Here is a 16,941-nt window from a genome sequence, read left to right on the forward strand (position 1 = left end):
AAATGCCTACCGCATTATAGCTGAAACCCCGTTATATCGGGGTAGGGGCAGCAGGGCTCTGGCGGTGATTTAAAGAGCTCCGGGCTCCATCCTCTGCGGGGAGCCCTAGGCCCTTTAAATCGCCGGTGGAGCCCTGCTGCCACCATGCTATATGCGAACCTGTGTTATATCAGGTCACGTTATAGCTGGGTAGAGGTGTATTATGTATTCCTGATTGCAACAGTAGGACAACTATAACAAGGCTCTCTGCACCAAAGATCCAATAGAATAATCTCCCAATCCTCTTACTTTCAAAAGTCTGCCCCTATGATTCCTGTAATCCAACAGAAAGTGCCACACTGGAAATGGTTAGAAATTTACTCTGGAGGGTAGTAACAGATAGTTTAAGGCAGAGTGCTAACTTGCCCTCCTGTGTTAGTAGTAGATTTGGGGCCTGTGGAAGTCTAATATAATACTGAACACTCTACTGTTGTCATAGTGATTCTTCACAGCTCCATGAGATGGGGATAATATTGACCTACATTGTGTAGAGGGGCAAGAAAACACATGGGTTAAATGATGTGGTCTAAGCACATTCAGCGAGTCAGTATTAGAACTGGGATTACAATTTGGGCCTTTCAGTTTGCACCCCTATCCCTGTCTCTCTTTAGTGTAACACAAATATGTGTCCTGTAACTAAGTTGTTGTTTCCTTCTGTGTTCTGCAGGTCCAAAATGCTAGTGATTTGTTGATCAAACCACTGGAAAATTTTCGTAAGGAACAAATAGGCTTCACCAAGGTAGGTTTTATACATGTGTTTATGCATTAGTGGGTTTTTTTTTTAAAGAAGTAGGATGGTACTGGAGAGATTAAAGACAGATTTCATGCATACTATTCAAGTGCAGCAGGACCATTAAAGATATTTCTCCTCCCCAGTGCAGGCATGCTGGAATGAGGAAGTCCGTCCATGCTTTAGTCTGGCTTCCTGTCATGAGCAGTACCAAGGGTACTTCCTGAACTCATGGGGCTCGGCTCTGGCATAATCGCAACACAGACCTTCCTGAGAAAGTTGCACCTTCTTTCACCAGAGATCATGAAAGTCCTCTTTTGCCTTACTGCTTGCCCCCACCCCTTGTTTGCAAGGTCCATGTTGGACCTTACTTGTTTCTAAATTGAGTTTAGAATAAAATAACCCTTCCTCCTTCCCCCCTCAAAATAGATCAGAGAGAAAAAAACTAGAGAGACCAGGAATCAGGACTTGAATATGGCTGTAGGGCTCAGTTTAAGAAATATTTAAATAAGGCTTCTAATGGCTCTTTCATCTGGACCAAGTTTTTAAAGCAACACATCACAAAAAGTGAGTCCTGCACATGTGGAGCAGAAAAGATTATTTCTTCCTTGTCGGCCCTCAGGGACTCAGGTTCCACGTTATTCTGCAGCAGTTTGAAATGAGGCTGGGTCTGAACCAGCTCCAAAATGGAGACATGCTTAGAGCTTGGATTCAGCCCGACTCATCTGAGCCTTTGACATTTAATAAATAATACATTGGAGAAAATGATACTTAACCCCCCCACACACCATACTCCCTCCCCACAAAAAACAAACACCAAAAATAACCAAACACATACAACAGTGATTTACATGCGCTGGACACTGACAATGTGCATGGCTCCATATCAGACAAAATGAAAGCGTCCCTGCCTGTGAGCAAACACAGTCCACACATGCTGTGTAGAGACAAAACTCACCCCTTTCAAGGGTTTGTTTTGATTAACAAGGAAGTCAGCTCCTATTGAGATTGGTACCTGCCCCAATGAGGTTCCATCTTTTTATTCTATGTTTGTACAGCACCTAGCACGATGGGGGCCTAAGCTCTGCCACCATACAAACTAATAATAATAATAAGGTAACAAAGTTCACTCCAGTCCCGCTTCCTAGGGTTTGTCCCCTCAGGACTGCTCAGCCGCCACACTAGATCCTTTCTTCCCAGAGAACCACTCCCTCCTCCTTTATTTGGGTGGAATAACGAGCGATCTGTCTCATGGAGTTCACAAAACCTACCTAACCCTTTCCCAGCAAGATCAACGCCTGCAGTCAGAGTAAGGTGTTTGAGACAGGCACTGCCAATCTGTTACACTGTTTCTTGTGTGGTGCAGTGTAATAGACTGAAACGGAGAAGACAGAGGAAGCCCAGAGGAAGAATTGACTCAGGGTTATATAGCTCTTTGTCTACTCTTTGTAAGTTTTTAGGAGGTACTAGAAGAAGAAAAGCATTGTGGCCTGGTGAACTGGGATGAGGAAGGTATTTCATGCACCTCACACCATCAACATAAGCTAGGAAATTACATGTTCAATGTGACTTGCTTTATCCTGAATGTTGTTGTGATGCCCTGAAGCGAGGAAGGGCACAACGGATATGAGTTTCTGAAGGGGATAGATGTCCATGTGGGGTACCATTGGGTGCCCACAGTGCATGCGGGTTGTGGAAGAAATGGAGACCTCAACTGAAGGTAATGGATGAGTCCCCTCCTCATCCTTGCCCCAGTTTCTAAACCCTCTCCCCAGGCCTGTGGGGATGAACCTATGAAAGCCTGAAATCACACCACCTCCAAAGCACTACCAAACAGGGTAGAGTTCTCTGAGCATTAACTCTGGTTACATCTACACTTCAAGTGACTGATTGCCAGCTGGCATGCATATACTTCTGCCAGTTCTGATCTCAGCCAGTACGCTAACAACAGCAGTGTCACTGTGGTAGCACAGGCAGTAGCTGCCTGGGCTAGCCACCCCAAATATACCCAAGGGAAGCAGGCGGATTTGTACTTGGGGCAGCTAGCCCATGCTGCCATGGCTACACTGCTGTGTTTAGCATGCTAGCTCGATGAGTATGCATATGTGACCTTGGAATCACACCCTAGCTCAGAGTACTTTGAGGCTCCATCTAGACTAACACAGCACAAACGTCTGTCCTTTGTGCTACTTATAGAATTGCCTCACAACATCTGCACTCCTGGTATTAGACAGTGTGAAGTACAGATGAGGGTCAGCGAGGTTATTAGAGTTTTCCATTAGAAATCACAGCACTGGACTACCATAAAAGATGAAGGGATATAAAGACCTGATTCCTGCCCTCGCTTCTATAACTCCATTGACTTCAGTAGAGTTCCTCTTGACTTGCGCCAGCGTGAGTGAGATCAGGACGAGGTCTTTAGTCATGCTGAGCAGAGGCACGGCAGAGATAATTCGTACCCTTCGATTACTGTTTTCTGTGTTTGTCAGTCGCCTTCTGTAAGATGTTTTCCATTCTCTTTCAAGGACACTGATGCCGAGAGGAAGGGCATTTGAATTGAGCCTTTGTGATGTCTGTGGTTGGAAAAAAGCCAGATAGTCTAAGACATCTGAGTCTGCACTAATCAGCTTTTCCTGGGAGATGAATGGAGTCTCTCTGTTAAATGGTGTATTCCGACACAGATGCCTTTGCAGGGTTTCACTGGGATACAGCACAGGGGGTCTTTCTTCAATTATCCTCCTTCACCAGCAGCAAGGCCTGGAATTATTGCTATTTTCATGAATTATAGATAAATGTTTGTTTGTGTGAATGTTGGGAGAGTGGCAATACAAGGAACACCTGCATTGTGTTTCTCTACAAGCTCATCTCATGGCAGAGGATCCCAATGGGATTCTTGAGCTGACTTTGGTCTCTCAACCCTGGCCTGGAAACATCATCCACTCTAAAATGAGAGAGTTAGTGAAAGATCAGCTATCGATGTTGGATTATTGATTTGTTGGAGTTTCAAGTGAGAAAGCAAAAAGAACTAGCTGAGGATCATTGGATGGGTTCAAGTGAGATCTAGCAGGAGAAAACCCAGAGCTCTAATCCTGTATCAACTCCATCTGTGAGAGAAACAAGCATGATCGTTTATTTATTTTTAAGTCTATAGCTGACCAAACTCACTGTGGTCAGGTCATGGGCTTGATCCAAAGACCAGTGGAGTTAAGCATATTGCCACAGACTTCACTGGATTTTGGAGCAATCGCCATGTCATTTATGTTTAGAATATGCCTTGGCGAAGCATGGTGTCTGGATATGATGACCATGGCATTTGAAAATTAGTTAGATTGTGCCATAAATCCTGGTATTTCTGGAATGTAGTAGCCTTCAAAAAGGACAAGGAAGAAGACTGGGGAAGTCACTAGTGTTTTGGGGAGAGAGAGGGAGGGAAAAGCTTCTGATTTTCCTGGAGCAGCAGAAATCACTTCAGAATGTTTCTAAAGAATGATGCTGCACTAGTGACACATAGGAAAGCTGAAAGCTTTTTCACACTAAAAGAATTTGTCTGTTCCCTTCCCTTCCCCCTGCTCTCGTGTCCATCCAGCTAACCTCTTTGTCATTTCTAAATATAAGCAGCGGACAAGCTGTATGTTGGGTACAGGACACCTTTGTTAACAGCCTCGCTGAATTCATTCAGCTTATGAGAGTTTGAAATCCACTCAGAGTTGCTGGTTTACTGGATAGACACAACTCTGGGGATTTTTTGTTTTCTTGATCAGACTTTTTTGAAAATCTATTTTGGATAATTCCGGTTAGCCTGAGGAATATTTACTGTTGCATGGGATTCTGTGCATGCTATACATCGGCATTTAAAAAATGGTTGAGAGTGTGTATTCAAAGGACACTTAATGGTCTGTAGTCCTGTAGACCCAGTAGGAAGTATATGTGTGTTATGAAGTTGTAGGACCCAATCCTGCAGACACCTACTAGTGAGTATATTGCTTATTACTGTGAGCTATTCCACGGAAGCCATAGGAAATGTTAGCAGGGTTGGCCCACAGTTTGTCATCTTCAGACACACTTTTTCAGTGTTCAAATGTGCACCAGACCAGCAGTCATACTTGCTGGTATCTGTACTTAGCATGTAGTTCTGAAGTGATTATCAACAAAAAAAAAAAAAAAAAGAGGAAGAAGAGTTTTCTTGTTCTTAGATCTCAGTTTGAGGCAAATCAGGAGAATTTTGGGGAACTGAGTAGGGGGAAAAAACCTGAACGATGCTAGAATATTTTTACAGAAATGCTTACATTGCATCTTTCAACTGCATGGACATTTTTGTATTTCACACAACTTTTATTTTAAGTAACTCATGATATATGTACCGTAAAAATCACTTGAAAACACAGCCACTAAATATTTTTTTCTGCATCAGGGTTTTCTTGTTATTTTCCTTTGATTCTTCCTCCCTCAACCTTTTTGTTAACATGAAAATGAGACAGAGGATTATTAGCTAGAGCACAGTATATAATTTGCAAATAATTCATCTTGTGAATTTAGTGCCTGTCCTGCTATCAGATTATCTGCCAGTGGGTTGTGATTTCCTCACGCTGATTCATTATCTGATTTTATTCAGCACATCTTTATTCTTCGTGGAGCCTAAAAAATTCAGTGGACGTATTTGATATACAATATCTTGAGTTGTGTTGTCAGGCTAAGTTTAATGAGCTAAGTCACATAACACTGTTTTTTGATCCCCGACTGGAAAAACGTGCATGTACCTGCAGCTTGAGTTTGAAATTCACTCTCTGCAAACCAGCCAGCCAGTAAACATGACTTGCATGTTCACCAAAAGAGACCAGCCCACATTAGGGGATAAACTCAGAAAAAGTTGGTTAATTTAAAAAGCCAAGTGAATATTCATAGCTATTTGTGCAGTATTTCCCCAAATCTGTTTAGAGCTACGTTGTGGCCTTGCTCCTCTAAGGCTGTGGGGATGAAACCTGAAGTGACCAAGTTGAGGTACAAGACAAGGGCAGGCAGGAGGCTTCAGGAAATGCACGACAGGGAATGTGCGGAGCAGCTTTCCTTACACCTGCTAGTGAATCTTGCTCTGTCTCTCTCCCCTGTCTCCAGAGCCTGCTGACAGATGCTCGCAGGGAGATGGGCCTCTGTCCTCACCCTAACCTGGCTGGCCACACAGACTGTGTCCCGCAGTGCTGTTGAGTGTGCTAGCCTCCCATCCATAGCACACACTGCTGGCATTCTGCTCGGTCCCATGCAAGTGCTTTAGGGGGGTGAAAGTGATCCTTGCAGACAGGGCTGCCCAGAGGATTCAGAGGACCTGGGGAAAAGCAACTTCAGGGGCCCCTTCCATAAAAAAAAGTTGCAATACTAGAGAATACTATATTCTCGTGAGGGCCCCTGCAGGGCCCAAGGCCTGGGGCAAATTGCTCCACATCCCCCCCCTCCCCCCCGCTCCAGGTGGCCCTGCTTGCAGACAAGCTAGATTTTGTCCTTTCCATGAGTTGAAATAATCAGAAGGGCTAGATTCTACACACAATAATTCCCCCTGCCTCCTGCTGGATGGCAGTTTCAGAGGATCCTAATTAGCACTGAAATGGTTAAGGGAAAGTTTTGCAAGTCAAGCTTTTTATTTTCCCCCTTGACTGCTCTATTCCTCAACTCAAGCTTGGAACTAAGCCAGTTTCCAGGAGGCATAGGCCTTTGTGCCACAGTTTATCAGCAGCAGATGATATGAGAGAGAATGCCAAAGGAATTGTAACCCTTCCATTGTACCGTTATCCCTAGTTGCTGTTGGGTAGGCTGCTTATCCCAGCTTCTCATGCGATTTCTAGGACTCTCATTAGTTTCTGATTAAACACACATCCTCTGAAACTTAGAGAGCTGGGCTTTCAAAGCGCTTTCGAAGAGCAGTTTCTTTTGTTAACTTGTATGCTGACTGTGCTACTCTGTCTTGCATTCAATTACAATAAGTATTTTGTATTGGTAAGCGAGTACATGGAAGTTGTGTGGTTCTTGGCTCTGAATATTGGCATGTACTAATAGGAAGGTAATGCTGCCTCTCACTGAATATTCATGAGCAACTAATTTGTGCTTGTGTTTGCAGATCGGCCTTCAATCATTTTTCTTGGCTGCTGAATGGAGCAAGCAGGCTAGCTCCTGGAAGCCTTGGCTCCAAATTAGGGAGGGGTTTTTAGTGTGTCCTCCTGGTTTTTAATTTCATGTTAAGTAGCCTGAGTGTAAAATGATTGGCATCCTCTGTCTTTATTTGCCAAAAATTCAGTTTTGTGCTATTCATGTTTTCACATGGCAGCAATTGCTTTCTGAGAGAGATCTTAACTCAGTGTGTGCGTCAGCTCGATCTCCTCAAGTCATGGGGAAAACCTCCGCTTGTTTTGTTTCCCTGTGCATGTCATGGTGTGGAGTGTCCACTAATCTAGATGGCAGGTAAACTATGGAAGAAAAGAGCAGTTTCTGAAAGAATTGACTGACTATAACTGGCAATGGCATTTCCGTTCCTGATATACAAAAGAGCCTTCTCTCACTCCTGCAGGCTTTTATATGGAAGTAATCTTCCACCACCATGAAGGCAGAATGCATTTACCTGGAGAGAACTGCCCAGTCCGAGCTAATGCCACAAGTCATGAGAATTCATAACTCAATTGTGCGTATACATAGTAATGGTTTTTCACTAACTGGTGAGTTCACTCATCTGCTACAGCATCTCTTGACTCTGCGCACACTACAATAATCCAGAAACATGTAGTGCTTCTGTTTCTTGCTGGGAGTCATGGAAAAGGAGGACATGGTATTCCAGAACATTCTATCCTGTCATGCAGAACTGAACCTGCTTTGGTTGTCACGTCTTCCATTTACATATCAACCCATGTTCTTCCTCTTCAAAGATTCCATTGACTGAAGTCTGTCGGCAGCATTTAAGTTGTATTTTCTGGTAGTGTCACCACAGTAGTGTGCCTTCATTTGTTTTAGATTGACTGTGATTTTTTTTCTTTTACTTATTTCAGGCATAAAACAGAGTTAAATCTTATTCTGACCATTACTAATACTTCTGAGCTCCCTAGTGACCCATTTCACATGGATGAAAAATACTGCGTAAACTGGCAATTTCATTGCAAGTGGGTGGAGCAGAGAGTATTTGTTATTCTTACATATGCCTCTCGCCAGAATAGACAGGCATGAATGTTCCAAGAACTGCCTCTTGAGCATAGAACTCAAGCTGGAATTGACAGGTTGAATTGATTGGTTTTTTTCAGCCATTTATTTTTATTACTTCTTAGAAATAGGGAAGGAGTTCTCTAGCCTGGATAGAACAAACAATATCCCATAGATATTTCATTCCATTCTTTACACATTTTCAGTATTGCACAGTGTTTTTGGAGAAAAGTATTTGCCAAACTGCTTTAAAGCTTGTATGTAGACTGTAAGTTTGTACATGACCTCATATTTGTACTGTACTGTACATGTACCAAAATATCTTTGCCAAGCCCTAATGTCTGATATAGTAAATAGAAGGGAAGCATGGAAGCTGTAATCCAACACCAGTGGTTCAGCAGTAATCAGACTTCCATGTAGCTTTATTTTAAAACACTTCTATGAAAAATGGTGCAAAAAGCATAGCACATTTTTGTGGATCATTGTTTTTAAAAATAAAATACACCTCTACCTCTACCTTGATATAATGCTGTCCTCGGGAGCCAAAAAATCTTACCGTGTTATAGGTGAAACTGCGTTATATCGAACTTGATTTGATCCTCCAGAGTGCGCAGCCCTACCCCCCTGGAGCGCTGCTTTACTGCATTATATCCGAATTTGTGTTATATCGGATGGCATTATAATGGGGTAGAGGTGTACCACTTAGGCTCCTAGCTTTGTTGGTGTGGTGCCTCAGGGTATGAATGGATGGTTTGGGAGCATGTTTGTTTAAATAATAATTGAGATTAACATCCCTTTAGTCTGTATGGTTTTGGATGGGGTTTTAGCAGCAGGGTTTTGCTTTTGTTTTGCCAGTATCTCGTGCCAGTTCTTCAGCAGACGTGCTTTTCTATTCAGATCTCACTGTTACTAGTTCTTCCTCTTTCTCTCATCCACTAGACTTGACAACGATTGAGCTTTTCTTTATTTTGAGGCATGAATTTGCTGACTCCAAATTATGATGTCCTGACCTTGCAACTGGTGACATTTGGAAGTACAGTATAGAGGTCTTTTGGCTTCAGTGGGTCCCTGTGCTGCAGTAACTATATGTCTATTCAAATACCTTTGCAGGTGAGAACCTATCACAGTCGCCAAGCTCAAAGATTGCAACCGTTGGTGCCTCCACAAGGATGGGGTCATTTTGTCACGGTTATTGTGTTGACAACAGTGGTGGAAGAAGATGTGGGAAAGGAAACCTTGTAGGGGGGCCAGAAGTATTTTTCTCAAAACAGTAGCCAGTACTATCTCTGCTCCCTGTGACATAGACTTGAATATTCACTGCCTTTTACAGTGGGAGGCAAAGTAGCTGCTGTGGGAGTTTAATTTATATTTTTAACTTTTGCTTGATTGAGGTGGGCACTGAGGTTGGTAACAGACTGTAGTGGTGTGGGCTGTCTGTCCTCAGGAATGTGAACGGTCTGCATCTGAGCAAATAAACAGACTCCAGGTCTTTCCGCCTAACACAGCATGGCCTTTCTTTTTCCGGGATTCAGTGGCAGTCCAATAGTAGTCCCCATAAGCATGCTTCTCTTCCCAGGGTTATTAAAAAGGAAATCTGTTCCCTTCTCGGGCTCAAGCAGGAGCGCACCATTTGCTCTTCTCTTGGGCCTGGTCTCTCCCCTAACAGAGTCTCATCACTTACTTCCTTCTGCTTTTGTACTCTGCAGCTGGGCCTGATTAGGGTTGCCAGGTGTCTGGTTTTCGACTGGAACACCCTGTCGAAAAGGGACCCTGGCTGCTCTGGTCAGCGGTGCAGAGGGGGCCCGGGGCTAAGGCAGGCTCCCTGCCTGCCCTAGCTCCACAAGGATCCCAGAAATGGAAACTAGGTCCTTGCAGCCCCTGGGCACATGGGCAGCTAGGGAGGCTCCACGCTCTGCCCCTGCCCCTAGTGCTGACTCCACAGCTCCCAGTGGCCAGGAACAGCAACCAATAGGAGCTGCAGGAGCGGCGCTTGCGAGCACAAGGGCAGTGCACAGAGCCTTCCTGGTCACCCATGCATCTAGGAGCTGCAGGCACCTGGTGGCCGCTTCATGGGAGCCGTGGTAAGCGCTGCCAGGACCCCGAACCCTCTCCCGCACCCCAACCCCCTGCCCCAGTCCGGAGCCCTCTCCCACACCCTAAACCCTTCATCCCCAGCCCCACCGCAGAACCCGCACCTCCAGCTGGAGCCCTCACTCCCCTTCCGCACCCCATCGCCCTGCCCCAGTCCAGTGAAAGTGAGTGAGGGTGAGAGAAAGCGAGCGACGGAGGGAAGGGGAATAGAACAAGCGGGGCAGGGGTGTTCAGTTTTGTGTGATTAGACAGTTGGCAAGTCCAGGCCTGATAAGTTATTGGGACTGGCTGTCTATGGTCCAAACCCCTTATTCCTTCCCTGTCTGTTTGTGCTTCTCAGAGTGGATAGGAAGTCAGAAGGTTGGGCTGGGGCCACCTATGTCAGTCCAAGCCCAAGGACCCAGATGGGTAGTATTATTCCGTGCTATACAGACTTACTTCCACAGGCTGTATAATGGGGAGGGGAACCTCATAGAACAAGGACTCACTAAAAGAGGAAAAGAGGACCAAATTTTCAAAAGAGGCCTCTAATTTTGTGTTCATGTTTTTGATCCTGCAATCAACTGCAGATGGCATTACATTTCAGGAGAGAAGCAATGAATGTTGCTGTCTGGCTGATTGCACCTGTTACGCTGCCTGCTCATTTGTGCCCGCATGTGAAGGAGGACACAAAATTAGAGACCAGGTTGACTTTGAAGTTCCTGTGGATTGTGAAGTTTTGGAAGCATTGGTAGCTTATCAGGTCCCTGCTACTTTTATTTATTCAGATTTAATCATATAAAAAGGTGCTCAATCAAGTGTCTGGGTGCCCTTACATTATAGAAGTCCCAGCAACATTAAAGTAGTGATGTCAGAGGAACGTAGCCAGATACCAACAGAATTTCATTTCCATTTCTTCCTTGTTATGGGACGCATAGCCGAAGGCTTCTTACTTTTAAGGATCATTCACAATATTTTTGTGAGAAAGAGGGATTTCTCCTCCACAGTTTTCCATTGTCACCACCATCCCTAGCCCCAGAATCATGTGATCCCATAGCGAAGTCAGAATGTTGAATTAGTACCCTCCCAGTAGTTTCCAGAGCAGCACATTATTCTGCCTCCAATGCAGGATTATGCCCTCATTGCCCGGTCAAGCAGTAGAAGCTGGGTTGTAAGAGATAACGCCCTCATCCAGATACTGATATCTGAAATGGGAGCTAAGGGAGCACAGCAATGTATTGTGTTGTTTATATAAATGGTCCCTTTTGTCAAGCTTGGCCTAGTGTAAAATGTTCTTTTAAAACAAGTAGAGGGACAGGCATTTGGACTGAGCATACCAGGAGCAGGAGATTGAGAATGGTGAGGCTTTGTGTGGATGGTGTAGAGGGATCAGTAAGTCTTCTTGGGTTTTGGATTTTCCAGCCCAGCTTTCCACTTGCCTACATTTTCAAACACCTGAATTGACAAATAGACCAAGCAGTTTGACAGGGAGAGAGAGAAGGTTTTTTGGTATTCGAGGACCTGTCCTTTGATATGCGTAAGCATCCTCTTGTCCGCTTGGAGCTATAATTGAGGCTACTGTCTTGCTTGATTTTTTACTAATGAGGTCTACCAACAGTCACTAGCCACAGAATGGTTCATTTTCCAGTTTGGAGTGAATGTTTTTGCCTATCTGAATATCAAAAAAAACTAGCATCTTGGGGAAACCGCCCTCTTCAATGATTTCACAACCATTGTGTGGTGGAGGCACAGCTTCTCAGTTGAACTTCTCTCTGAGTGTTACTGCAGTCACCCTCCTCATACTAGTATCTCTTTTATGGCCTCATCTGGATCATTTTTCTATGGTGGCACCAGTCAAATTATTAGTAACTTTGTTAAATTTGCATGCATGCAGTGGAAAATACAGTAGGAAGATATATATACACAGAGAACATGAAAAAATGGGTGTTGCCACACCAACTGTAACAAGACTAACCAATTAAGGTGGGCTATTATCCACACTGAAATTTGTTAAGTTCATGCACAGTCAAGGTTTCTTTCTTTCTTGACCAATATATGTCTGTGTGTTTAACATATAATAGCGATCAATAAGAAGATATGGGCAACGTATATGAAACTCCCAGTAGGATTTTGAGGATCCCACAATAATCATGACAACATGGATGTCTTTTTTTCTTTTTTCTTACTGTAACACTCCTCTGAACTGGTCTACTCAGACAGTGTAACTAACATATGCTATTAAAGGCAAGGCTGGCAATCTCTGATTCCAACAAAGACAGTAAATATACAGTGAAATCAAAGGCCTGTGTTATCCCTTTCCAAACTTTGTTTAATCTTTTGCTTCGGCTTTGATACAGCTTAGAATGCAAATACATACAAAAAGCTTCAAAACCTGGAAAACACTGAAATCCTAATAAATCTTTAATTGTTCTTGGTGTGTCCTTGGTATTAAAGCATTTAGCCAGTTTTTGTTTGATCTGTAGATGAGTAAAATATCAGCAAACAGTGTATATTTGTCTTCTCTCATTAATAAGTTTCAAGTTAAAAGCAAAGAAGTCAACAAGTTGGAAGCTCATTGAAAGAAACCTCTCCAGCAGGGCTGCCTTATGCTGTGCTGATGATAATAGAAAATATTGAATGTGTCTGTACTGTGAAGTATTGCCAGAGCTGTCATTGTGTGTATTTGAGAGCAGTTTATGGAACTGGCTGGAGAAAGAAGAAATAGATATGGAAAATATAAGGTGGCCCCCGACTTTGATGGGCCCATCATTTTTTTTCATGGTAGTATTATATTGTACAATGAATTTTGACACTATTGCATTGTTCCTACCTAAAGAGGCCAAACTAATTCTTACCATCCAGTTCTGTGTCAACTCTTCAATCTCTAGGAAAGGAAGAAAAAGTTTGAGAAGGACGGTGAGAAGTTTTATTCCATGCTGGATCGCCATTTGCATTTATCATCTAAGAAGAAAGAGTCCCAGTTACAGGAGGCAAGTGTGAAATTTTCCTTAGAAGTTTCTGTTTCTTGGAGTCTAGAAGAACTAATAGCAGGTACATTGGGCTCCTGTCCAATACACATCTCTTTCAATAATGAAAGATTAAATCTACGTAACATTCCTTTTGATGAGAATGGTTCATCGAGACTCAACTTCTCTCTCACTCCAGGGGTAGTCATTTCAGATCAAGTTTGAAACAGATTGACAAGGCAGTGTAGGGAAGCTGGTGTAAGCCATGCTTACACATATGTCTCTGGTGCAGAGGTGGGCAAACTACGGCCCGTGGGCCACATTCGGCCCACAGGACCCTCCTGCCCAGCCCCTGAGCTCCTGCCCTGGGAGACTCGCCCACGGCCCCTCCCCTGCTGTTCCCCTTCCCCTGCAGCCTCAGCTCGCTCTGCCACTGGCGCAACACTGGGCGGCGGGGCTGCGAACTCCTGGGGCAGCACAGCTACAGAGCCCGGGTTTGATGGGGTGATGGGGGGCAGTCAGGGGCAGGAGTTCCAGGGGCGGTCAGGGGAAAGGGGGCAGGGGTCCCGTGGGGGGCAAGGAGCTGTCAGAGAATGGGGGTTTGGATGGGGCAGGAGTTCTGGGGGGGGGGGGGTGTCAGGGCATGAAAATCAGGGGGGGGGGGCGCAGGCCATGCCTGGCTGTTTGGGGAGGCACAGCCTCCCCTAAAGGGCCCTCTATACAATTTCCGAAACCTGGTGGGTCCCTCAGGCCAAAAAGTTTGCCCGCCTCTGCTCTAGTGGCTAGATGTCTCTCTGGCCCTCTAGTGGCTAGATTTGAGTCTGCTGCTGCCTCAGCTAACTCATTTGGTCCTTTAGCTCAAGCCAAAGAGACCTGCTGCTTTTAGACCTGGTGTCAATGCTCCATGGGTGTGTGAGCAGGGACACTCTTACACTTGCATTCTCTGTGCCGGTCCTGTACTGGTTCTGTACTTAGACAGGGAACTGCAGTTTGCAGGTCTCTCAGTCTGGCACCTTTCACAAAAACTAATGCCCTTAAAGAAAAGCCTTATTCCTTGCAGAGTGGCGCTAAGCTCTGAATTCATGTGAGCGTTTGGGATGCAGCTAGGAGAAATTCTAGTGGGAAATGTGACCTATGTTCCAGTCAGATATGGCCCCCATAAAGCATTCAAAACCTGAGATGGCTTCTTTTGTGGCTTGAGGAGTAATAGCTATCACTTGCAGGCAAATATACAGACACCACTAAAGAATTATTATTCTTTTATGTATTTTTTTTCCATCCCCCTCTCATGCAGGCTGACTTACAGGTTAATAAAGAGAGACACAATTTCTTTGAGTCGTCCCTGGAGTATGTGTACCAGATCCAGGAAGTGCAGGAGAGCAAGAAGTTCAGTATCGTGGAGCCAGTAAGTGCCTCCTTTTTATCATCACTTTCTCACATTTATTTTTTTGCCCATGTGATCAAGAAGGGGTGGGAAATAGTCAAATTGGATCCTGTCCTCCTAACATTCCACATAGGTCCCTGTGATGAGGCAAAGCCAAACGTATAGAGTTAGCAATCTGTTGTTTTGCTACCTCTGCTGCTGCTTCATGAAGATAAAGAACAGTGAGGTCTTCTTTTAGCTCTGAAAGTGAATGTCCTAACAAGCCAGACTCTGGAGATTGCTACAGATGCTAAGGATTGCCCCATTCACCTGGCACATGGTGAGAAGCGTAGCCCTGAAGAGTGACACTAAAGGGAGAGATGCCTTCTGACCCAGCTGCCTGCTGTGGTACAAGCCTGTCTGGTGCAGGCTCATCACTTTAACAGGGAGCCTGTAGATCACAGCTCACTGTGCTGGTTGAATGAATAGCTGTACCTCGGAGCAGGACCTCCTCTAGGTAAGTGTCCATAAGGAGGTACTCTCCATAGAACTGATGGTGTATTCATTGTTGTTCCAATGCTATCTTTCATTACTGGTAGTGTTTTACTGAGACAGGCAATACACATCCATAAGATCATAGCTGTCATTTGTGGTGGCACAAACGTCCCATGGCTCTGGGGGGCTGTTGTGGCCAGTGAACTACGTCCCCATCTGTCCCCAGGCTTGTGGGAGAATGAAAATGCCCCTCTTTCTGTGATCCAGCTTACAGCATAACTGGGTAGGCCGTGTGGATATGGCCTGCGTCTGAGCTAATACGAGCATTGTACGATCAGGTGATGCTATGAGGTATATGTATAGATTACACTTTTTAAAAAAAATCACTATCTGAGCAATTCCTATTTTCACTGTCAGAGCACTGGGTACAAATTGAATCTGCATTGGGTTCCTCTCACCTGAATGTATATTTATTTTATGGCTGCTAATAATTCAGTTGACTGTTTGATTTAATTAAAAACTGTTCTCTTGCCACCTTTGCATGATTTAATACTATTGTCTTTCACACAAAGGCTAATCCATCATCTTTCCTTTCTGCGCAGGTGTTGGCCTTTCTTCACGCCTCTTTACATACAACAACGACAGTCGAACTCACACAGGACTTCCTCCCTTATAAACAGCAGCTTCAGCTCAGCCTACAGAATGTAGTTCCTGTCCAGCTGCACACACACTCTCATATGCACACTCTTGTTCCTGCGTGCATCTAAATGCCTCTGGCTATAAAACCTTTCCCATGCAGGGAGGACACCCCTTGTTTGCTTTCTGGGAGGGACACAAAATGCTCTTTCCTTCATAAAATGTCTTCTGTCCATCAATTCTTCTTCCTAGCAAGAACAGCTACAGGTGCTACTACGCATATTTCATAAATTTAAGGCCAGAAGGCTCCTGTGATCATGTACTCTGACCATCTGCATAACACAGCCCATAGAATTTCACTCAGTAATTTCTTATCAAACCATTGACTTGTGGTTGCGGTAGGGTATATCTTTAGGAAAGGCATCCATCCCGATTTTAAAGATTTATGTGATGGAGAATCTACCACAGCCCTTGTAGGCTGTGAAAATGGTTAATTATACTATAAAAAGATTTGTACCCTTACATGGCCAACATTCATAGCCTCAGGAACAAGAGCTGTAAGGTTGTGCCAAACCCAGTGTGCTGTTGAATCCCTTTGAATTGCTTTACATGAGTTAAAAATAATTGATTTTTATTTTATTTGGAGAGGTGACATGATTGTGTATTAACGAAATGGTAGAAATGCAAATGAAAACTTTGCAAACATTCTTAATGTGCACAATTATTTTTATCACAGGGCTTGAGCCAGTGCCCCAAATTAATGTGTTTGTTGCAAACTATGTGTACTCTATAATGATAACTCAAAGCAGGAGTTCAGGTGCCTCATCCTTCTGGCATTAAAATGTTCTGTTGTGATCTCTTCATATTAAAGAACAAAAAGCTACCCTCGATCGTGACACGTTATGTTTCTCAGCCACCATGTCGCCCGCTCCATGCATATAATGTTTAACCCTGGTCACTGACCATTATGGGCCAACTTTTCTGCTAGCTTCAGGGCTTGGGGTTTTTTGATGCCGTCTTTTCAATGTGCCACTGATCATTCCCACAAAAGTGGGTGTATGGCATTTTGTGCGTGCTGACAATGCATTTTTGAGTGCCCATTGCAAACTTGGGGGCCAGCTACCAGATTTGTTTGCCCATGTTCAAGCATCATTCTTTTGTTCTCTCACCAGACGAGGAATCACTTTTCCAGCACACGAGAGGAGTTGGAAGACCTGAAGAAAAGGATGAAAGAAGCTCCTCTGACCTGCAAGCTACCCGGGAAGCCAACCATAGAGGGTTATCTGTACACTCAGGAGAAATGTAATGGCCTGTGTGCGCATGTGTATACATAGGGTCCAGCTGTAGGTTGTAATGCTTGCCTAGTTTTGAATCCGACTCTAAGCTTCATTCAGCTTGAAGCCAGGAGTCTATTTATATAGCTATTATAGCCATGGGGATGTTTGTATGGGTGTGCCTTAGCTGTTGGG

General features: G+C 44.3%; 1 protein-coding gene across 9 annotated transcripts in view; it reads left to right on the forward strand.

Annotated features, from left to right (window-relative positions):
- Positions 1-16,941, forward strand: part of OPHN1 (oligophrenin 1) — a 126,157-nt gene that overhangs the window by 64,955 nt on the left and 44,261 nt on the right. For 8 of the 9 annotated variants that reach the window (XM_030575233.1, XM_030575234.1, XM_030575239.1 and 5 more), the window contains 5 exons: positions 707-778; positions 12,901-13,002; positions 14,273-14,383; positions 15,439-15,540; positions 16,645-16,774. In XM_030575233.1, the coding sequence (XP_030431093.1) occupies positions 707-778; positions 12,901-13,002; positions 14,273-14,383; positions 15,439-15,540; positions 16,645-16,774 (517 nt within the window). The remainder of the gene's footprint in view (positions 1-706; positions 779-12,900; positions 13,003-14,272; positions 14,384-15,438; positions 15,541-16,644; positions 16,775-16,941) is intronic. The other variant, XM_030575240.1, reaches the window with a different exon arrangement.

The sequence above is a fragment of the Gopherus evgoodei genome, chromosome 9 (genome assembly GCF_007399415.2).
Source record: "Gopherus evgoodei ecotype Sinaloan lineage chromosome 9, rGopEvg1_v1.p, whole genome shotgun sequence".
Lineage (NCBI taxonomy): Eukaryota > Metazoa > Chordata > Testudines > Testudinidae > Gopherus > Gopherus evgoodei.